Here is a 23,762-nt window from a genome sequence, read left to right as displayed (position 1 = left end):
CACACTAAGCCCTGAGACTTACTGGAATGAAGTTCTGACTGATGCGATAAATAAATTAATGTAAAGTGATACAAAAATTCTGTGGAAATGTTTTAAGAAACTTGGAAGGGTTTTGTAATTAGCAACTACAGTTTTCTAAGCATAGATTTTGTTACTTGTGTACACTTATTAAAAATATCTTTGGATTCATTGGACCTGTTTTGACATTGTTTGCGATAATGATAATACACATTGATTAATAACAGTAACTGATTACTGTTTAAATAGACAGTGTGTCATTTTTCAAATCCTCTAGGGTTTTAGTGTTAGGTTAAGAACTGCCAGAAGAACAGTGTACACATTGTACCAAACAATGTAACAAGGATTTTTGGAGACATAAAGTGCTGGAGTAACTCAGCGGGTCAGGCAGCATCTCTGGAGAAAAGGGATAGGTGACAATAGACAATAGACAATAGACAATAGGTGCAGGAGTAGGCCATTCAGCCCTTCGAGCCAGCACCGCCATTCAATGCGATCATGGCTGATCACTATCAATCAGTACCCCGTTCCTGCCTTCTCCCCATACCCCCTCACTCCGCTATCCTTAAGAGCTCTATCCAGCTCTCTCTTGAAAGCATCCAACGAACTGGCCTCCACTGCCTTCAGAGGCAGAGAATTCCACACCTTCACCACCCTCTGACTGAAAAAGTTCTTCCTCATCTCCGTTCTAAATGGCCTACCCCTTATTCTCAAACTGTGGCCCCTTGTTCTGGACTCCCCCAACATTGGGAACATGTTATCTGCCTCTAATGTGTCCAATCCCCTAATTATCTTATATGTTTCAATAAGATCCCCCCTCATCCTTCTAAATTCCAGTGTATACAAGCCCAATCGCTCCAGCCTTTCAACATATGACAGTCCCGCCATTCCGGGAATTAATCTAGTGAACCTACGCTGCACGCCCTCCATAGCAAGAATATCCTTCCTCAAATTTGGAGACCAAAACTGCACACAGTACTCCAGGTGCGGTCTCACCAGGGCCCGGTACAACTGTAGAAGGACCTCTTTGCTCCTATACTCAACTCCTCTTGTTACGAAGGCCAACATTCCATTGGCTTTCTTCACTGCCTGCTGAACCTGCATGCTTCCTTTCATTGACTGATGCACTAGGACACCCAGATCTCGTTGATCTCGGGTCGAGACCCTTCTTCAGAGTTCAGACTGTCTGAAGAAGGATTTCGACCCAAAACCTCACCTATCCCTTTTCTCCAGAGATGTAACTCAGCGGGTCAGGCAGCATGTTTGGAGAAAAGGGACAGGTGAGGTTTCAGGTCGAGACAATGCTCAAGGAAATGCTGAATGGTTCATTGTTAGCTGAGGGGAAAGTGACAACGAGGCAGACAATCAGTCAGATATCAGTAAAATGAATTGGGAGGACAGTGAAACTAGTGGGAGAACTAGGGAGGGGGAGGGATGGAGAGAGAGAGAAAGCAAGGGTTACTGGAAGTTGGAGAAATCAATATTCATACTGTTGGGTTGTAAGCTGCCAAAGTGAAATATGAGGTACTTAACTTAACTCAACTCAACTCAACTCAACTCAACTCAACTCAACTCAACTTAACTCAACTTAACTCAACTCAACTCAACTTAACTTAACTTAACTTAACTTAACTTAACTTAACTTAACTTAACTTAACTTAACTTAACTTAACTTAACTTAACTTAACTTAACTCAACTTAACTCAACTCAACTTAACTCAACTTAACTCAACTCAACTTAACTCAACTTAACTCAACTCAACTCAACTTAACTTAACTTAACTTAACTTAACTTAACTTAACTTAACTTAACTTAACTTAACTTAACTTAACTTAACTTAACTTAACTAATTGCACAGTTTCAGTAACATAATCTAAGCTACCATGATCAGACAGCCACAAAGGTTCATGGATAGACACAAAAAGCTGGAGTAACTCAGCAGGACGGGCAGCATCTCTGGAGAGAAGGAATGGCTTGACCCCGAAACCTCAGCCGTTCCTTCTCTCCAAAGAAGCTGACCGTCCCGCTGAGTTACTCCAGCTTTTTGTGCCTATCTTCGGTTTAAACCAGCATCTGCTGTTCCTTCCTAGGCACTAAAGTTCATGGACCAGTTTGTAAACAAATCTAATGGATATTTAAAGTTGACGATGGTGGTAACCAAGGCCTGAAGAATATTGTAGGACAGCATCAACCATCACTCGATAAATCCGACGTTGGAGAGGTGAATGTTCTTTTCGAGTGATATGCAGTGAAGCTCTGTTTGTTTGTACATTCACCGCTCATAATCAACATAGAAAAAGTAAGTTTGACGAGCCTTTGATCTGTAATTGAAAGTTCAATATTGGCTGAATGACATTGATCTGCAATTTCAATATACTTAGATCAGTTTAGTTTATTGTCACGTGTACAGGTATACAATAAAAAGCTTTTGTTGCGTTCTATCCAGTCAGCAGAAGGACAAAGAAAGACAATACATGATTTGATCATGTATTGATATTGTTATCGATGTATTGAAATAAAATACATATTTTATTTAATCACCGTGGTTTGAGGTAACTACAAATCCTGAAACCAGCCGGCCACGTTTCAATTAAACACACAAAGCTTCAGAAAATGGGATGCTGCATCATTTTAAAGCATCTGATTTCTTTCCCTCTAAATATACGTGGCAATCAGTCTGCACAGCCATCCTTAACTCAGTTTAACTCTCCCCATTAATATGTCCTACAATCCTGTCAGGGGTGGTGGTGGAGGCAGATACGATGGTGGCATTGAAGAGACTTTTTGATAAGCACATGGATCTGCGGGGACTGGAGAGATATGGTCCACGTTCCAAGATGGCGGCCAACCCAGAGGACTATGCGCGTGCTGGCCACAGAAGCAGATCCACAATCACACATTACAATCGCTCCACACTCTTAAATCTCTACTCCTACAGCAACATTTCTGGCTTTACCTTGCACTAAACGTTATCCCTTATCATGTATGTATACACTGCAGAAGCTCGATTGTAATCACGTATCGTCTTTCCGCTGACTGGTTAGCACACAACAAAAATCTTTCCACTGTACATCAGTACACGTGACAATAAACAAAACCGAAACTGAAACTGAAACTGAGATGGTGTGCTGGCAGATAAGAGTTGGTCTTTGTATCATGATCGGCACAGACATTGTGGGCCGAAGGGCCTGTTCCTGATCTGTACTGTTCTATGTTCTGTATTAATTGACAACACATCCAGGAGAATCTCCACTTCGGACCAAGGGGAGTTTTACGTCCATCTGAACAAGTCGGTAAGATTGTAATTTAATGAGGAGAAAGTCATGAGGAATGGAAGACGTGGGGTTTATGACCCTTCAGTTCTGCTCCACCATTCAGCCAGAGCAAAGCTGATCCTGCATCTCATTCACTTTCCTGTCCAATCTCCTGTTCTTTTTGGTGTATGAAACTCTATCATCGGCTTCAATGGAGTCAGATGTGCGAAGGGGAAAACCAACAGCCAGTCAATGAGTCTGAAGAGGGGTCCCGACCCGAAACGTCACCCATCCTTTTTGTCCAGAGATGCTGCCTGACCTGACCGAGTTACCCCAGTATTTTGTGTCTATCTTCGATATCACACGTGTGTAGGAAGGAACTGCAGATGCTGGTTTACACTGAAGATAAGACACACAATGCTGGAGTAACTCAGTGGGTCAGGCAGCATCTCTGGAGAGAAGGAATGGGTGACGTTTCGGGTCTGAAGAAGGGTCTCGACCTGAAATGTCACCCGCTCCTTCTCTCCAGAGATGCTGCCTGTCCCGCTGAGTTACTCCAGCATTGTGTCTACCTTGGATATGCAGTGAACGGTATCACACTTCTGTATCGCACATGTTTGGAGCGAGCAACCAGAGCCAAATTTCTCTCTCTAGTCCAGAGTGAAAGACCAATCATCTGGCAATGCAGCATCTTCTCAATATTAGTTTTCACAGGATGTGAGGGTCTTATGAAGAGTTTGAAATAAGGCGAAGGCTCTCTGCTGAGGTTATGGAAGACGCATTCATGAAAGTTGCGAGGAGTTGCCAGGCCCCAAGTGGTCAGGATGGGGGAACACACATCTAGCCCCCTCACCCTGAACATAGGATCTCCCCCAGGGTTGCATCCTTAGCCCCCTACTGTACTCCCTGTACACACATGACTGTGTGGCCAGGTTCAGCTCAAACTCCATCATCAAGTTTGCTGATGACACTGTGGTGGTGGGCCGGATCTCCGACAACGATGAGAAGGCCTACCGGGAGGAGGTGGCTGATCTGGCACTCTGGTGTCAGGACAACAGCCTCCTATTGAATGTCAAAAAAACGAAGGAGCTGATTGCGGACTTTAGAAGGGCTCAACATCCAAGGACGTACACGCCACTGGAGATAAATGGGTCTACTGTGGATAGGGTGAGCAGCTTTAAATACTTGGGAGTCCGCATCACAGAGGATCTGACATGGGCAACGCACATTGCCACACTGGTGGGCAAGGCAAAGCAGCGCCTTTACCACCTTAGACAGCTGAGGAAATTCAGAGTGTCTCTAAGGATCCTTCAGTGCTTCTACTCTGGGGCTGTGGAGAGCATCCTGTCCGGCAACATTACAGTTTGGTTTGGGAACAGCTCTGCCCAGGACAGGATGGCCCTGCAGAGAGTAGTGCGTTCGGCAGAACGCACCATGGGAACTACACTCGCCCCCCTGCAGGACCTATACATCAGGAGGTGCAGATCGAGAGCAAGCAAGATTATGAGGGACCCCTGCCACCCCAGCAACGGACTGTTCCAGCTGCTACAGTCAGGCAAACGCCTCCGCTGTCACGCTGTGAAAACAGAGAGGATGAGATGGAGTTTCTTCCCACAGGCCATCAGGACTTTAACTTTTATAACTCCAGGGACTAAATTTTGTCTTCTCTGTATTAACTTTATTTATATGCTGTAACTGTAATTCCTTTTTGTGCACAATCCGCAGGCATTGCCGCTTTCATTTCACTGCACATCGTGTATGTGCATGTGACAAATAAACTTGACTTGACTTGACTTGAGTTCCATCACTCTAGATTTGGGTTGACAGACCAAATGCATCTTTCCCAGGAATAATAATGGGAAAAGGGCCCAATCTCTTTCTCACCTGCTGTCAGAACATGCTTTCAGTCTAAGTAGGATCTGTGAAGCAATAGACAATAGACAATAGACAATAGGTGCAGGAGTAGGCCATTCAGCCCTTCGAGCCAGCACTGCCATTCAATACGATCATGGCTGATCACTCTCAATCAGTACCCCGTTCCTGCCTTCTCCCCATACCCCCTCACTCCGCTATCCTTAAGAGCTCTAACCAGCTCTCTCTTGAAAGCATCCAACGAACTGGCCTCCACTGCCTTCTGAGGAAGGGAATTCCACACCTTCACCACTCTCTGACTGAAAAAGTTCTTCCTCATCTCCGTTCTAAATGGCCTACCCCTTATTCTTAAACTGTGGCCTCTTGTTCTGGACTCCCCCAACATTGGGAACATGTTTCCTGTCTCTAATGTGTCCAATCCCCTAATTATCTTATATGTTTCAATAAGATCCCCCCTCATCCTTCTAAATTCCAGTGTATACAAGCCTAATTGCTCCAGCCTTTCAACATACGACAGTCCCGCCATTCCGGGATTTAACCTAGTGATCCTACGCTGCACGCCCTCAATAGCAAAACTGTCACTGAATCTTCAGCGTGCATCTCATATTTATAAAACAATGAAAACTAGATTCTTCGTATTTTACCAGGAAGGTAAAGCACCTATTAGAATGACATTTTACAGAAATAGTCCTACATTCCCAAACAGAATAATATTTAAGTTGGCCGCATTTATAAATAATGAGCTGTTAAGTTGATTTGCTTAAAAAGTACATTCACATTACAAAGCTGAGACACGGTATAATCCATCTACTCTGAGTTGTGTATCTACATCCTATCCAGAAGAGAAATGGTGTCTAGGTTTTAGAAACTATTTGTGGTGCGTTATCAATCATTAATGGTCAGAATATGTGAGAAGTTTGACCTGGGATTGGCCATCATGCGTTATAGTGTGGAAACAGGCCCTTCGGCCTAACTTACCCACACCGACCAATATGTCCCAGCTACACTAGCCCCAGCTGCCTGCGTTTGGCCCATATCCCTCCAAACCTGCCCTATGGGTGCTGTTTCTACTGAGTTTGTACGTTCTCCCCATGCTCCGGTTTCCTCCCACACTCCGAAAACGTACAGGTTTGTAGGTTAATTGGCTTGGTAAAAGTGTAAATTGTCCCTAGTGTGTGTAGGATAGTGTTAGTGTGCGGGGATCGCTGGTTGAATGGGTTAGTCCAGGTTGAATGGGTTAGTCAGAACATTTATCCAATGCAATCCAATCTATCCAATGCATTAGTTAGAATATTTCAGATATCAGCTGTTCAATCCAGGGTACAGCACGATGACACAGCAGTAGAGTTGCTGCCTTACAACGCCAGAGACCCAGGTCCGATCCTGACTATGGGTGCTGTCTGTACGCAGTTTGTAAGTTCTCCCCATGCTCCGGTTTCCTCCCACATTCCTCCTACAGGTTTGTAGGTTAATTGGCTTGGTAAAAGTGTAAATTGTCCCTAGTGTGTGTAGGATAGTGTTAGTGTGCGGGGATCGCTGGTCGGTGCGGACACGTTGGGCCGAAGGGCTTACTTCCACGCTGCGTATCTAAACTAAATCTAAACAAAATTAAAAGCAAATGTTGATGGGGGGTGGGGGGGGGGGGGGGGGGGATGGGAGGGGGAGCTCCCCTTTAGTCCACTATCTATTCCACTGTCTTAAGAGCATTGAGCTCCAGGTTGTTGCGAAGGCACCAGGATGCCAGCTGTGTCACTTCCTGTCGGTAGGCAGATTCCTCCCCATCCTGGATCAGTCCAATCATGGTTGTGTCATCCGCAAACTTGAGGAGCCTGACAGAGGAGTCTGTGGAGGTGCAGTCGTTAGTGTAGAGAGAGTAAAGGAGAGGGGAGAGTACGCAGCCTTGCGGTGCTCCTACGCTGAGGGTCTGCGGGTCCGAGATGTGCTTTCCCTGCCTCACATGCTGCTTTCTGTCTGTCAGTAAGTTGGTGATCCACTGACTGAGGGGTTCAGGCACAGTCAACTGGGAGAGTTTGGAGGGTAGTAGCTCTGGCACAATGGTGTTATGAATCTTATAGAAACTTACAGAAAGTTACAAAATTCTTAAGGGGTTGGACAGGCTAGATGCAGGAAGATTGTTCCCGATGTTGGGGAAGTCTAGAACAAGGGGTCACTGTTGAAGGATAAGGGGGAAGTCTTTTAGGACCGAGATGAGAAAGGTTTTTTTCACACAGAGAGTGGTGAATCTGTGGAATTCTCTGCCACAGAAGGTAGTTGAGGCCAGTTCATTGGCTATATTTAAGAGGGAGTTAGATGTGGCCCTTGTGGCTAAAGGGATCAGGGGGTATGGAGAGAAGGCAGGTACGGGATACTGAGTTGGATGATCAGCCATAATCATATTGAATGGCGGTGCAGGCTCGAAGGGCCGAATGGCCTACTCCTGCACCTATTTTCTATGTTTTTATGTTTCTAAATGCAGAGCTAAAATCCACTAACAAAATCCTTGCATAGGTCCCCTTGTGGTCTAGGTGCTGCAGGATGAAGTGCAGGCCTAGGTTGACTGCGTCATCCACTTATCTTTTGGCCCTGTATGCAAACTGCAGAGGATCCAGCAGGGGGTTTGTGATGTGTTTCAACTGGGCCAGCACACGTCTTTCAAGGGTCTTCATGATTACAGAGGTCAGTGCGACGGGCCTGCGGTCATTAAGACCAGTGATCCTTGACTTTTTGTGTACAGGAACAATAGTGGAGACTTTGAAGCAGGCAGGGACAGTGCAGGTTTGCAGGGACTGGTTGAAAATGTCTGTGTAGACCGGTGCCAGTTGTTCGGCACAGAGCTTGAGGGTAGAGAGGGGATAAACATTGTCCGGTCCTGGAGATTTCCGGTGTTTCTGTCCCCTGAATAGCTTCTCCACCTCCGCAATTTCGATTGTTAGTGATGGGGAGGTAGCCAGACACCAGGTGAGCTAACAAATTACCAGCGACATAGTACTACAGCATGTACTAAATCCACATTTTGTTCAAGGAATCTCTTGATGCAGAGGACACATTGAATCTGTTGATTCCCATAAACTTTATCTCAATGAACTTCAATGAAGCAAGTCACTGATTCAGACGTGACGGTCACTAGAATGGAATTTCCGTTTACTTAAATTTCAGTAAGGGCACATTTCAATCTAATAATATCTGTTCTTGATTTCCTATTCCACCATTGTCTCATTGCTTACCCTCTCTTCAGCCCACCCCAACCCGATTACAGGTGATTCCTCTAGAATGCAAGTTTCCATTAATGCTAATTGGATAGAAACACAACCAACAGATTCGGGAACACTATTTGTACTACGCTGGCCAAATTGGTCATAATATAATTTCGATCAGTAATTAGAGGACCACTTAAATAGTTTACTTTGAAAATTGACCAGCAGAAAAAAAGCTGTTTTTGTGGGGGGGGGGGGGGGAATCAATATCAAGGGGAAAGAACTGTTTCTGTGTAACTCCCCTTGAGTAATCAAGTCCCACTGGCTCTGAAGAACATAGTCTGCCAGTTTCACCATAGGTGGCAAGTGAATTGACCAGCAAATGCTTCTGTTGACACTTGACCAACGATACTCTATTTAAACATTGTAATATGCAGCCTTGAGTATTCGTACCTTGTAGTGACAAACATAATCGAATAGCTAATGAATGGGACCTTTAATTCTGAAAAACATTTTAAAATTGTTGAAGGTCTCCCCTTGACTCTCAGTCTGATAAAGGGTCTCAACCTGAAACGTCACCTATTTCTTTTCTCCAGAGGTGTTGCCTGACTCCAGCTTTTTGTGTCTGTCCTTGAAGGTCTTTGAATATGGTTTAGTGTTGAGCACATTGAGCTGAGAACGGTTTGTAAAGTGAAGTGATGGGGCCCTCTTGTGATGAGAGGAAATATTTCATGATTGAGCAAGCAAGGACTGAAAGAAAAGGATTACTAAAACACAGATTAAGAAATGAGAAAACTATACACATTCACTGCCTGGACAGACACGGAGACCAGGTGCAGTATTTGCTCTCGCTGGCAGTCTGTTTGTCTTTTGTCCTTTTTGTTTGTGTGTTGGTGGTGGGGTGTTTTGTTTTGGTTGTGTATGTGGGGGGGGGGGGGTGGGGGGGGGGGGTGGTGAGGGTGGGTGGGTATGTGGGGGGGGGGGGGTGTGAGTGGGGGAAATCTTTCTTTTTTTTTTAGGTCTCTTCCGCGGGGCCTTCCATCGCCCGGCACGGCTCGGCCGCGGGACTGAACAGCGCCCGGTGCGGCTCGGCCGCGGGGCCTTCCATCGCCCGGTGCGGCGCGGCCGCGGGACACCATTCTGCTTTAGTTAAACATTTTGTTCAAGATGGCCGCGCCGTTGTGTTTGGCTGCCTGCCACTGTATGTTTCTTTTTTTTTTTTCCTAATCAGATGTGCAGCACTTTGGTCAACGTGGGTTGTTTTTAAATGTGCTGTACAAATAAAATTGACTTGACTTGACACGCCCTGTGAGGTATCTTTGCGAATATTGTTAAATATTGTTAATTTGCACTCCCTCCAAAGCTGACCTGTTCTTCATGAGCAATGACAACCGGGCTTGGTCATGGCGATCCAGATGTGAACCACCCATCTGTGTCGTAAGATTTACCCATTTCTACTCCAGTCTCGTTTAGTTTAGAGAAACAGCGTGGACACAGGCCCCATCGAGTGCATGCTGACCAACGATCTGTAGTTTTGCTGACCAATGCCGACCAACGTAGACTAGTTTTATCCCGCACACTGGGAACAATTTACAGAATCCAATTAAACTACAAACCTGCACGTCTTTTGAGTGTGGGAGGAAACCGAAGCAACCAGAGAAAACGCACGCAGTCACAGGGAGAGCGTACAAACTCTATACATGTGATATGCAATGATCTGTGGAATGGTAACCGGAAGATCCAGTGGACAGAGTGCAAGTGTTTGGTGAAATCATCGCCTTGCATTGTACGCAGTCTTATACAGTAACCTATAGTCTTACACAAGATTATATATACATTACTGTTTCAAAGAAAAGTGGAGGAAGAGTCCTTGGTGTACTGACCTGCTGAGTTACTCCAGCATTTTGTGAATAAATACCTTCGATTTGTACCAGCATCTGCAGTTATTTTCTTATAATATATATAGTTCAATCACAATCACCAAAATAGGTTATCTGAGTATTACCAGATTTCTGTTTGAGAGATGACACAAAATGCTGGAATAACACAGTGCAACACCCCTGGAGATCGTGGATGGGTGACGTTTCACAGAGTGCTGGAATAACTCAGCGGGTCAGGCAGCATCTCTGGAGAACATGGATAGGTGATGTTTCACAGAGTGCTGGAGTAACCCAGCGGGTCAGGCAGCATCTCTGGAGAACATGGACAGGTGACGTTTCACAGAGTGCTGGAGTAACTCAGCGGGTCAGGCAGGATCTCTGGAGAACATGGATAGGTAACATTTCACAGTGTGCTGGAGTAACTCAGCGGGTCAGGCAGCATCTCTGGAGAACATGCATAGGTGAAGTTTTGGGTCAGTCAGAAAGATCAGTCAGACTCAGTGTGTAGAAGGGTCTCGACCTGAAACGCCGCTTATCCTTGTTCTCCAGGGATGCTGCCTGACATGCTGAGTTACTCCAGCACATTGTGTCTTTTCCTTGGTAAATCAACATCTGTAGTTCCTTATTTCCATTTCTGTTTGAGGGAGTTTGGTTTACACAAATTAGTTACTAATCTTCCTACATGACCACACATTAGATGTACTTCACCAGATGTAATGTGCTTTGAGTTTACTGAGCCTGGGAGTAAGATTATATAAATCATTTTATATACGCTCTCTGCAAACTCTACAAATTGATTAGACTGCTCTGAAATGAATGACACTGCACAGTTCTTGAATAAAAGTCAATGAATAGTCCTTTTCATAAGCCAACAAGTTATTTCCTTTTAAGGAACTAATCGTCTTCGGAAAGCATTGATGATTCTCTTTTGATGGGTCATACCAGGTGGTGTTTCAGATTGTTGCCACACTTCGGCACGAAGGCACAGCGGTAGAGTTGCCGCCTCACAGCGCCAGAGAGCTGGGTTTGATCCTGACTACAGGTGCTGCCTGTATGGAGTTTGCACGTTCTCCATGTGACCACGTGGGTTTTCTCCGGGTGCTCCGGGGTCTCCTCCCACATTCCACAGACGTGCAGGTCTGTCGGTTAATTATCTATATACTAAAACTCTCGTTTGTTATCTTGTTTGTGACTGAACTTCAGCCCAAACGGTACACGATAGCGTGACAATTTTAGGCCCACCTTACTCACCGTTGTCACTTTAGTGATAATGCAAGTAGTTTTATTGAAATCGGTGTTGTATTTTTTAAGTTATTCACATTTTTAAGTTTAAAAGGAGGGAAGGGGGAGGGGAGGAGGGAGGGAAGGGGGGAGTGGGGGAGAAGGGAGAGGGGTGGGGGGGGTTGAGGAGAGAGGGGAGGGGGGGAGGACAGGGTGCTGCACCAATGCAGGAGAGGTTTGGGCCCAACAGTTCCTCTTGGTCTAGTCTTCGATAAATTGTCCCTAATGTGTCGGATAGAACTAGTGTATGGGTGATCGTTGGTCAGCACAGACGAGGTGGGATGAAGGGCCTGTTTCCATGATGTATCTCCAAGCTAACTTAAAGTTTAAAGATAGAGATTACAGCGCGGGAACAGGCCCTTCGGCCCACCGCATCCCTGCCGACCAGCGATCCCCGCACACTAATGCTAGTCCTACAGAAACTGGGGACAATTTACAACCGAAGCCAATTAACCTGCAAACCTGTGCGTCTTTGGAATATGGGAGGAAACCGGAGCGCCCGGAGAAAACCCACGCAGGACACAGGGAGAACGTACAAACTCCGTACGGACAGCACCCGTGGTCAGGATCGAACCCGGGTCTCCGGCGCTGTCAGGCAGCAACTCTACCGCTGCGCCACCATGATCAAACTAAACCAAACTTCACTTAAATGCATTCAATGTTGATTCTCAGCCTGTGATAAATCAATCCTTTCTGTAATCCCCTTCCGGCCTGCAATCCTTTGCAGATCCTGTGATCGGACTATTTCAGGTGGAGGGAATTTTCCTTTCGCTCCGTTCCAGACAGAGGAATGTTTCGCTATTCAGAAATCTGTGCTTCAGAATTTCAACCTTAAACATCTCTGCTTCTGTTCTACTAAGACACTCCTCAACATGTTTTTGACTGAGCTCTGAGTCACACCCTGATAACGAAACTACGGAGTTCTTGAAAATCTAAGACAAAAACGGAAACAAAAATGCTGGAAACACTCAGCTGGTCAGAGTGATTGCAAGGAATTGCAGACGCTGGTTTACAACAACAAAAAAGACACAAAGTGCTGGAGTAACTAAACGGGTTAGGCAGCATCCTTAGAGGACATGTGTAGGTGACATTTCGGGTTGGGACCCTCTTCAGACTGGGAGGAGCTGGAACAGCAGATGCTGGTTAATACACAGAAGGATAAAAAGATCACAGAGACAACTCTTAAGAGGGACCTCGACCTGAAACGTCGCCTATCAATGTTCTCCAGAGACGCTGCCTGACCTGCTGAGTTACTCCAGCACACTGTGAAACATCACCTATCCATGTTCTCCAGAGATGCTCCCTGACCCGCTGAGTTACTCCAGCACTCTGTGAAACGTCACCTATCCATGTTCTCCAGAGATGCTGCCTGACCTGCTGAGTTACTCCATACTCTGTGAAACGTCACCTATCCATGTTCTCCAGAGATGCTGCCTGACCCGCTGAGTTACTCCAGCACTTTGTGCCTTTTTTTGGTCAGAGGGAATGTTTGTGATGGAACGGAGATCTGGAGAATTCTTAGACCTGATGAAATGTCCTGGGCCTCTCATGCTTGCTTCACTCTCTACATGAGGGTGGTGAATCTGTGGAGGTTCTCTGTGAATACACTCTCTGATATCTTTTGAGTTCAGGATCTTGTTCTGATTCCCTTTCGACTTCCTTCGTTGTCACCTCCAGACTAAGGAACAGCTTTATCCCTGGAGCTATAGCTGCTCTGAATCAGACCTGCTGAGAGCCCGCCATGATCTGTCTCTGCCCACAGGGTCATCTGGCACAACTGACCCCTGCATGAACTTTCCCCCCCCCCCCCTTTTTGTTGTTTTCACTTTCGCCGTGATTTATTTATATATTTGATAACAATAGACAATGGACAATAGGTGCAGGAGGAGGCCATTCGGCCCTTCGAGCCAGCACCGCCATTCAATGTGATCATGGCTGATCATTCTCAATCAGTACCCCGTTCCTGCCTTCTCCCCATACCCCCTGACTCCGCTATCCTTAAGAGCTCTATCTAGCTCTCTCTTGAATGCATTCAGAGAATTGGCCTCCACTGCCTTCTGAGGCAGAGAATTCCACAGATTCACAACTCTCTGACTGAAAAAGTTTTTCCTCATCTCAGTTCTAAATGGCCTACCCCTTATTCTTAAACTGTGGCCTCTGGTTCTGGACTCCCCCAACATTGGGAACATGTTTCCTGCCTCTAACGTGTCCAATCCCTTAATAATCTTATATGTTTCGATAAGATCCCCTCTCATCCTTCTAAATTCCAGTGTGTACAAGCCTAGTCGCTCCAGTCTTTCAACATATGACAGTCCCGCCATTCTGGGAATTAACCTAGTAAACCTACGCTGCACGCCCTCCATAGCAAGAATATCCTTCCGAAAATTTTCCTCAAAGGTTACATTTCCTAAGGTTACATTCGTTAGTGTCTCTATGTTTATTATCTCTGCCGATTGTGGCCACCTGCCATGGCTTACCCATCTGATGCCATGGCTTACCCATGGCACACAGCATCTGATCTCCAAGTCCGCTGATACAAAAGTCAAGATATTTGCATGTCACTATCATGGCTCAGCTTCATGGCATCTGGCGCTGTGAGCCAGCAACTCTACCAGCTGCGCCACCCTGCCACCCAGTTCTCAAGATGTGAGAATGTGAGAACTCCCTTTAAAGTGAAAATGTAGAAACACATAGAACTGCAGACGCAGGTTCGTCCATGTAGAAACATAGAAAATAGGTGCAGGAGGAGGCCATTTGGCCCTCCGAGCCAGCACCGCCATTCATTGTGATCATGGCTGATCATCCACAAGCAGTAATCCGTGCCTGCCTTCTCCCCATATCCCTTGATTCCACTAGCCCCCAGAGCTCTATCTAACTCTCTCTTAAATCCATCCAGTGATTTGGCCTCCACTGCCCTCTGTGGCAGAGAATTCCACAAATTCACAACTCTCTGGATGAAAAAGATCCTTCTCACCTCAGTTTTAAATAGCCTCCCCTTTATTCTAAAAGGACACATAGTGTTGGAGTAACTCAGCAGGTCAATAGACAATAGACAATAGGTGCAGGAGGAGGCCATTCGGCTCTTCGAGCCAGCACCGCCATTCAATGTGATCATGGCTGATCATTCTCAATCAGTACCCCGTTCCTGCCTTCTCCCCATACCCCCTGTCTCCGCTATCCTTAAGAGCTCTATCCAGCTCTCTCTTGAATGCATTCAGAGAATTGGCCTCCACTGCCTTCTGAGGCAGAGAATTCCACAGATTCACAACTCTCTGACTGAAAAAGTTAGGCTTGTATACAAACCTATACAAGGTCAGGCAGCATCTCTGGAGAACATTTAAAAAAAAATATTATGAAAAAATACTTTATTCAATAAATAAATATATACAAAACATGTTCCTTCCAAAACGTCATCCGACATTCTCGGAGGCTTCTCTGGAGAACATGGATAGGTGACGTTTCGGGTTGAAATCCTTCAGACCTCTGAAGAAGGGTCTCAACCCAAAAGGCCATCTACCCAAGATAGACACCAAAAAAAAGCTGGAGTAAATCAGTGGGCCAGGCAGCATCTCTGGAGAAAAAGAAAAGGTGACATTTCAGACCTAAACTCGGGTCTGGACCGAGACATTCGGTTTAAACAGCATCTGCTGTTCCTTCCTACACACACTTCCTCAGACCTATCCATGCTCTTCAGAGATGCTGCCCGACCTGCTGGGTTTTCCCCTTTTAATGTGAGTTTATTTCAGTAACCTCTTCCCTTCTTGCCTATCAGAGATGGTGAGATGCTCAGAGATACAAATTAGGAGGTAAATCAACCAACGCAACCGAAACTTGAACACTCCCTTGACTTGCAGCAACTTGACCTAAGGCTTCGCTGACTGACAATCCCATTGAGCAATGACACACGTCGGGCGAGAGCCCAGCCCAAACCCGACGGCCAGTGAGAGGCAGAGGAGTTAACTCAAAGGGAGAGAGAGAGAGAGAGAGAGAGAGAAAAAAAAAAAAAGAGTTTTGAAGTTTGAACAAGGAACAAAATTCCCCCCTTCGGTGCCGTGACGCGGGGAGTGATCTCACAGTTTCGCCAGGCACAGGCGGAAGACGGGGAGATCAGTCTTTCTTTGTGTTTGTTTGTTTGTTTGTGCCAAGCTTCCTTGTGTGTGTGTGTGAGTGTGTGTGAGTGAGTGAGTGAGTGGAGCAGCGCTTGGGAGATGGCCAGCTTCAATGGGGCGAGTGGGAGCGTGCAGCAGAGGGTGCAGCCAGCCGCAGGTGAGTAGAGCAAAGTGTCTTCTCAGGGTAGCAGGTGAAGTGTCCTGGGCTGATCCTCCCCTCCACACAACAACCTGACCCACCTCGACAACATGGGGTATTGACCCAGGCGGGCGGGCGGGGCGGCCCATTCTGCCTGCTTCTCGAGAGTTGAACATCTAGAGATGTGGAATTCTCTGCCACAGAAGGTAGTCGAGGCCAGTTCGTTGGCTGTATTTAAGAGGGAGTTAGATGTGGCCCTTGTGGCTAAAGGGATCAGGGGGTAATGGAGAGAAGGCAGGTGCGGGATACTGAGTTGGATGTTCAGCCGTGATCGTATTGAATGGCGGTGCGTACAGGCTCGAAGGGCCGAATGGCCTACTCCTGCACCCATTTTCAATGTTTCTATGAACCTCTTCTGTCCCTTAACCAGAACTCTCTTCAAGAGGGTGGTTCAGAAGTTCCAGGAGCAGAAAGTCTACTCCACCATTCAATCGTGGCTGATCTACAGACAATAGACAATAGGTGCAGGAGGAGGCCATTCGGCCCTTCCAGCCTGTACGCACCGCCATTCAATGTGCTCATGGCTGATCATTCTCAATCAGTACCCCGTTCCTGCCTTCTCCCCATACCCCCTGACTCCGCTATCCTTAAGAGCTCTATCCAGCTCTCTCTTGAATGCATTCAGAGAATTGGCCTCCACTGCCTTCTGAGGCAGAGAATTCCACAGATTCACAACTCTCTGACTGAAAAAGTTTTTCCTCATCTCCGTTCTAAATGGCCTACCCCTTATTCTTAAACTGTGGACCCTTGTTCTGGACTCCCCCAACATTGGGAACATGTTTCCCGCCTCTAACGTGTCCAACCCCTTAATAATCTTATACGTTTCGATAAGATCTCCTCTCATCCTTCTAAATTCCAGTGTATACAAATCTACCTTTGCCTCCTAACCCCATTCTCCTGCCTTCTCCCCATAACCCCCGACACCCTTATTAATCAAGAGAATCTATCTATCTCTGCCTTAAAAAGTATCCATTGGCTTGGCCTCCACCGTAGCCATCTGTGGGTTGTATATCAGACTGCAGAGTAGACTGTGTGTCTGGGCTTCTCAATCATGCAAATCTCAACATCTAGATACATTTGGAATTAATTTCAGTGCCAAAGGCAGCATGTCTGGAGAGAACAGGTGACACCACCTAATTCTACCATGGTCTTGAATGATGGAAACCCACGTGAAGTTCTAGGCAGCCCATTAGAGGAAGGGTTGGGAAATTTGGAGAGGGTACAGAAGAATACTGGTTCAGTGGGTATTAGCGATAAGGAGAGGTTGGACAAAAGTTGGCTTGTTTTTTTTCTATGGTGTCAAGACGTTGAGGGGAGACCTGGGTTTGAAGTAAATAAAAATGGCGAGAGGCACAAATGAGATGGACAGCTAGAACCTTCTCTCACTCGGGTGTAAATGTCAAAGATGAGAGGGCACAGGTTTAAGTTGGGCAGAGCAAAGTTAAAAGAAGATGTATGGGACAAGTTTTTTTTTACACAGAGGTTGGTGGGTGCCTGGAACGCTATGCCAAGGGTGATGGTGAAGGCAGATAGGATAGTGGCGTTCAAGAGGCTGTTACACAGACAGGCACATGGATATTTGGTGAAAGGTGGGAAATCGATCACGTGCAGACAGATGTGATTAGTTTATTTTGACATTATATTCAGCACACACATTGTTTCCTGCTCTGCACTGTTCTAAATACCCATTAATCACTGCTGACCATATTCAAAGTTTCAAAGGTCTGTTTATTGTCACATGTACCGATTAACGTGGACAGTGAAACTCGAATGACCACATTCAATTACATGCGAGTTATTAGACTGGTGTGCGCCTGGAACGTGCTGTCAGGGGTGGTGGCGGAGGCAGATACGATAGTGGCGATTAAGAGACCTAAATAGGCACAGGGATACAAGTTCATAAGTCATAGGAGCAGAATGTGCAGACAATTGACCTCCAGACCTGTAGGTCTTTGGAGTGTGGGAGGAAGATTTTTAGAGATACAGCGCGGAAACAGGCCCTTCGGCCCACCGAGTCCGCGCCGCCCAGCGATCCCCGCACATTAACGCTATCCTATACACACTAGGGACAATTTTTACATTTACCCTGTCAATTAACCTACATACCTGTACGTCTTTGGAGTGTGGGAGGAAACCGAAGATCTCGGAGAAAACCCACGCAGGTCACGGGGAGAATGTACAAACTCCGTACAGACAGCACTCATATTGGGGATCGAACCCGGGTCACCGGTGCTGCAAGCGCTGTGAGGCAGCAATGTATTCAGCTCAGACGTTGTTCCATGTTCTATAGGTCTAGATTTACTCCAGCTTTTTGTGTAAATCCTCCAACATTTCCGTCACCTCCAACGGGATCCCACTACTGGCCACATCTTCCCATCTCCTCGCCTTTCAGCTTTCCGCAGAGACCGTTCCCTCTGTAACTCCCTGGTCCACTCGTCCTTTCCTACCCGAAACCACCCCCTCCCCGGGCACTTTCCCCTGCAAGTGCAGGAGATGCAACACCTGTCCCTTTACCTCCCCCCTCGACTCCATCCAAGGACCCAAACAGTCTTTCCAGGTGAGGCAGAGGTTCACCTGCACCTCCTCCAACCTCATCTATTGCATCCGCTGTTCCAGATGTCAACTTCTCTACATCGGCGAGACCAAGCGCAGGCTCGGCGATCGTTTCGCTCAACACCTTCGCTCAGTCTGCCTTAACCAACCTGATCTCCCGGTGGCTCAGCACTTCAACTCTCCCTCCCACTCCCAGTCTCTCCTTTCTGTCATGGGCCTCCTCTAGAGTCATAGTGAGGCCCACCGCAAATTGGAGGAACAGCACCTCATATTTCGCTTGGGCAGCTTACAGCCCAGTAGTATGAACATTGTCTTCTCTAACTTTAGATAGTTCCTCTGTCCCTCCCTTCCCCTCTCCCTTCCCAGTTCTGCAACTGTCTTCCTGTCTCCAATCATCCTTTCTTTGTTATATTAAGAGGTTGACTCTTAAAATGCCTCTACAATATGCAAGCCACAGAGATTGAGGTAATTAGGAATAGACACCAAATGTTAGCTCTGCCATTGATGATCAGAAACACCAAGGAACTGCAGGTGCTGGAATCTTGTGTAAAACACAAAGTGCTGGATTAATTCAGCGGATCAGAGGAGTTGAGTTTAGTTTATTGCCACGTGTACTGAGGTACAGTGGAAAGCTTTTGTTGTGTGCTAACCAGTCAGCGGAAAGACAATACATGGTTACAATCGAGCTGTCCACAGTGTGCAGATACAGGATAAACGGAATAATATGAATAATGTTTATTGCAAGGTAAAATTCCGATCAGTGATTGTCCAAGGGTCTCCAATGAGGTAGATGGTAGCTCAGAACCAAAGATACTAGAGGAACAAGACGGACCACTCCATTGAAATCGCCTATACTGAGGTGCAGTACGCAAAGGAGCGTAACGTCCGCCATTTTAGTAAGCAAAACCCGCCGTTCGCTATGCCTCTCGCAGTGTAATCAGTGTTTTGGGGGAACAGTATGTGTGATCATACCATTAAAATGCAGAATATATCTCATCTATCAATTCACAGATTTTTGTTCTTTTTCTTTTAAAATGTTTCTGCAAGTTTCTGCCTACCAAAATGGTGCCGTGACGTACTACGGTTGTTAGGGTCGAGTGGTCTATCTTGTTCCTCTAGTATCTTTGCTCAGGACTGCTCACTAGTTGTTGGTCGGGTGACTCAGTTGCCTGATAGCAGCTGGGAAGAAACTGTCCATGAACCTGGAGGTGTGCGTTTTCACACTTCTGTACCTTTTGCCCGATGGGAGAGGGGAGAATGGTGGAGCAGAGTCACAATCTCCTCCCATGTCCTTTTGATAATCTGATCTAAGGGTAAGGCAGAATAGGATGTCCGCCCGGTTATGGAAAGGGGTGGGGATAGTCGTGGGGAGAGGAAGTGATCAGATGAAAATACAGCTTGTCAATGAAGTGAAACTAAATTATCAGTGATTGTGCAAATATAGACAATAGGTGCAGGAGTAGGCCATTCGGCCCTTCCAGCCAGCACCACCATTCAATGTGATCATGGCTGATCATTCTCAATCAGTACCCCATTCGTGCCCTCTCCCCATACCCCCTGACTCCGCTATCCTTAAGAGCTCTATCTAGCTCTCTCCTGAATGCATTCAGATAATTGGCCTCCACTGCCTTCTGAGGCAGAGAATTCCACAGATTTACAACTTTCTGACTGAAAAAGTCTTTCCTCATCTCCGTTCTAAATGGCCTACCCCTTATTCTTAAACTGTGGCCCCTGGTTCTGGACTCCCCCAACATTGGGAACATGTTTCCTGCCTCTAATGTGTCCAACCCCTTAATAATCTTATATGTTTCGATAAGATCCCCTCTTATCCTTCTAAATTCCAGTGTATACAAGCCTAGTCGCTCCAGTCTTTCAACATACGACAGTCCCGCCATTCCGGGAATTAACCTAGTAAACCTACGATGCACGCCCTCACTAGCAAGAATATCCTTCCTCAAATTTGGAGACCAAAACTGCACACAGTACTCCAGGTGCGGTCTCACTAGGGCCCTGTACAACTGCAGAAGGACCTCTTTGCTCCTATATTCAACTCCGTTTGTTATGAAGGCCAACATTCCATTGGCTTTCTTCACTGCCTGCTGTACCTGCATGCTTCCTTTCAGTGACTGATGCACTAGGACATCCTGGGTAGCACTGCTTCGTGCTCCGAGACTGCACCCACCACCTTTGCTCTTTCCAATTGCTTGCATTGCTATCTCATTGCAATAATAAACAGCCTGTCTGAGACTGCACCCTGATTCATATCATATCATATATCTACAGCCGGAAACAGGCCTTTTCGGCCCTCCAAGTCCGTGCCGCCCAGATTATTGTGAAGATAGACACAAAATGCCGGAGCAATAGACAATAGGTGCAGGAGTAGGCCATTCGGCCCATCGTGCTAGCACCACCATTCAATGTGATCATGGCTGATCATTCTCAATCAGTGCCCCGTTCCTGCCTTCTCCCCATACCCCCTGACTCCGCTATCCTTAAGAGCTCTATCTAGCTCTCTCTTGAATGCATTCAGAGAACTGGCCTCCTCTGCCTTCTGAGGCAGAGAATTCCACAGATTTACAACTCTGACTGAAAAAGTTTTTCCTCATCTCCGTTCTAAATGGCCTACCATACAGACAAACCCCCTTAGTCAGGATCAAACCCGGGTCTAATGCGCTGTGAGGCAGTAGAACGACCGCTAGGCTGCTGATCTGTACTTTTCTAAATTCTCATCAATCACTGCTCAACCTTATCAATTCACCCTCTAATCCCTTTTACTTCTTCCCTTCTCCCTCTCCATCTCTCTCTCCCATTGAATATTATTGTCTTTAACCATTGTTGACATAATCTATGTAATCTAACCGCCGTGTTCTTACCTGTGTTTATTTTCAGCCTCTACAAGTGAAACTTTAATCAGACAATCACGAGCAATTGTGCAAAGGTTTGTAACTTGCTTCATTTTACAATTCAATTTGTGTCTGGGGTGGCACGGTGGTGCAGAGGTAGAGTTGCTGCCTTACAGCGCCAGAGACCCGGCTTTGAACGCCGACTACGGGCGCCGTCTGTACGGAGTTTGTCCGTTCTCCCCGTGACCTGCGTGGGTTTTCGCCGAGACCTTCGGTTTCCTCCCACACTCCAAAGACGTGCAGGTTTGTAGGTTAATTGGCTTGGTGTAAATGTAAATTGTCCCTAGTTTGTATAGGATAGTGTTGGTGTGCGAGGATCGCTGGTCGGCGTGGAACCGGTGGGCCTGTTTTGGCGCTGCATCACTAAATAAAAAAGTTTGGTGTAAATCTTTGCAATCAGTTAATAAAGGAAGATGATTGGAATCACGTTACTGCACTCTGCATTCGATTGGAAAATTAAAATGCAGCGTTAACAGTGATTATCATGGATCTATGAATCTCTTCATAACATTAACCATCAAATAAGTCGCACCATTATTTTATTGATGTTTGTGGTGACTAAAATAATGGTCCATAGTCAATAGTCAGATAAAGGAATATTGACCATTAGTTTAGTCTCAAGTAAACATCATTTATTAAACTTTTTTACCTGTAAAAGTTCACAGTATGAGAAGCAAAGGGTGTTTTGGATCTTTGTACAGCCATGTGTTGTTATATCTAGAGTCAAGGTAGACACAAAATGCTGGAGTAATTCAGCGAGTCAGGCAGCATCTCTGGAGAGAAGGAATGGGTGACGTTTCGGTTCGAGACTTCTCTAGAGTTAAGAGTGTTTTATTGTCATATATGTCCCAGATAAAACAATGAAATTCTTACTTGCAGCAGCACAACAGAATGTGTAAACATAGTGCACTGTGAACAATATAATCAACGAGAAAAAAAGTTCAGTGTGTGTATATATGTATATGTATGTGTGTGTGTGTATATACATATATATATATATATATATATATATACTGTTTGTTTTATGTGTATGTATGTGCTCTCTCTGTCTCTCCAATAGATATATATATATATGCTCTCTCTCTCTCTCTCTCTCTCTCTCTCTCTCTCTCTCTCTCTCTCTCTCTCTCTCTCTCTCTCTCTCTCTCTCTCTCTCTCTCTCTCTCTCTCTCTCTCTCTCTCTCTCTCTCTCTCTCTCTCTCTCTCTCTCTCTCTCTCTCTCTCTCCCTCTCTCTCTCTCTACCTCTCTACCTCTCTACCTCTCTACCTCTCTACCTCTCTACCTCTCTACCTCTCTACCTCTCTTTCTACCTCTCTACCTCTCCCTCTACCTCTCTACCTCTCTATCTATATATGTGTGTGTGTATATATATATATATATACTGTTTGTTTTTATGTGTATGTATGTGTTCTCTCTCTATATATATATATATATGCGCATATGCTCTCTATACACACACACACACGCATATATATTATATATATATATGTGTGTGTGTATATATGTGTGTGTATATATGTATATCGGAACTGCAGAGGCTGGTTTAAACCGAAGATAGGCACAAAGATGGGTCTCGACCCGAAACGTCAGCCATTACCTTCTTTCCAGAGATGCTGCCTGTCCCGCTGAGTTACTCCAGCTTTTTGCGTCTACTTTCAATAATAGTGCAACCCCCCAGGTCTATGTAGTTCAGAGCTTATTTGGAAGTTGTGGTGTGTAATCGTGGTTTGTAGTTGTAGTGATTTGCCGTAGGGAAGCCACCGTCACAATGAGGAAGATGTCAGAGAAAATAATACCAGGCACCCTCCACCTTGCCGTTTTTTCTTAGAATAGTTGTTGGAATAACATGGGAGAAATGTCGTGACCCCAAAGGTCACTTTTCCATGTTCTCCAGAGATGCCGCCTGTCCTCTGAGTTACTCCAGCACGTTGTGTCCTTTTGTCGAATGATATTGGAGATTGGAAAGTGTGGGCCAGCATCGACATCTGAGGGATAATAGATCTTAGTTTGAAACGGGCGCAGTAGCGTAGTGCTGGACTTGTTGCCTTACGGCGCCATAGACCCGATCCTGCCTGCGGGTGCTGTCTGTGCGGGGTTTGCACCTTCTCCCCATGACCGAGTGGATTTTCTCCGGGTGCTCCGGTTGCCTCCCACGCTCCAAAGACGTGTGGGTTAGGAGGTTAATTGGCTTCTGCATATTGTCCCCAGTGTGTAGGTAGGGCGGCACGGTGGCGCAGCGGTAGAGTTGCTGCCTTACAGCGAATGCAGCGCCGGAGACTCGGGTTCGATCCTGACCACGTGCGCCGTCTGTACGTTCTCCCCGTGACCTGCGTGGGTTTTCTCCGAGATCTTCGGTTTCCTCCCACACTCCAAAGACGTACAGGTATGTAGGTTAATTGACTGGGTAAATGTAAAAATTGCCCCTAGTGTGTGTAGGATAGTGTTAATGTGCGGGGATCGCTGGGCGGCGCGGACCCGGTGGGCCGAAGGGCCTGTT

General features: G+C 46.1%; 1 protein-coding gene across 1 annotated transcript in view; it reads left to right on the top strand.

Annotated features, from left to right (window-relative positions):
* The first annotated feature begins 15,613 nt into the window (after window positions 1-15,613).
* LOC144602141 (apoptosis regulator BAX) overlaps window positions 15,614-23,762 on the top strand; it is a 20,035-nt gene continuing 11,886 nt past the window's right edge. The window contains exons 1-2 of the mRNA XM_078414868.1: window positions 15,614-15,766; window positions 21,251-21,299. Of these exons, the coding sequence (XP_078270994.1) occupies window positions 15,709-15,766; window positions 21,251-21,299 (107 nt within the window). The 5' untranslated portion in view covers window positions 15,614-15,708. The remainder of the gene's footprint in view (window positions 15,767-21,250; window positions 21,300-23,762) is intronic.

Source organism: Rhinoraja longicauda, chromosome 18, assembly GCF_053455715.1.
Source record: "Rhinoraja longicauda isolate Sanriku21f chromosome 18, sRhiLon1.1, whole genome shotgun sequence".
In the NCBI taxonomy this organism is placed as follows: Eukaryota; Metazoa; Chordata; class Chondrichthyes; order Rajiformes; family Arhynchobatidae; genus Rhinoraja; species Rhinoraja longicauda.
The sequence above is the reverse complement of the archived record's forward strand: the minus strand, read 5'-3'. Positions and strand labels throughout refer to the sequence as shown.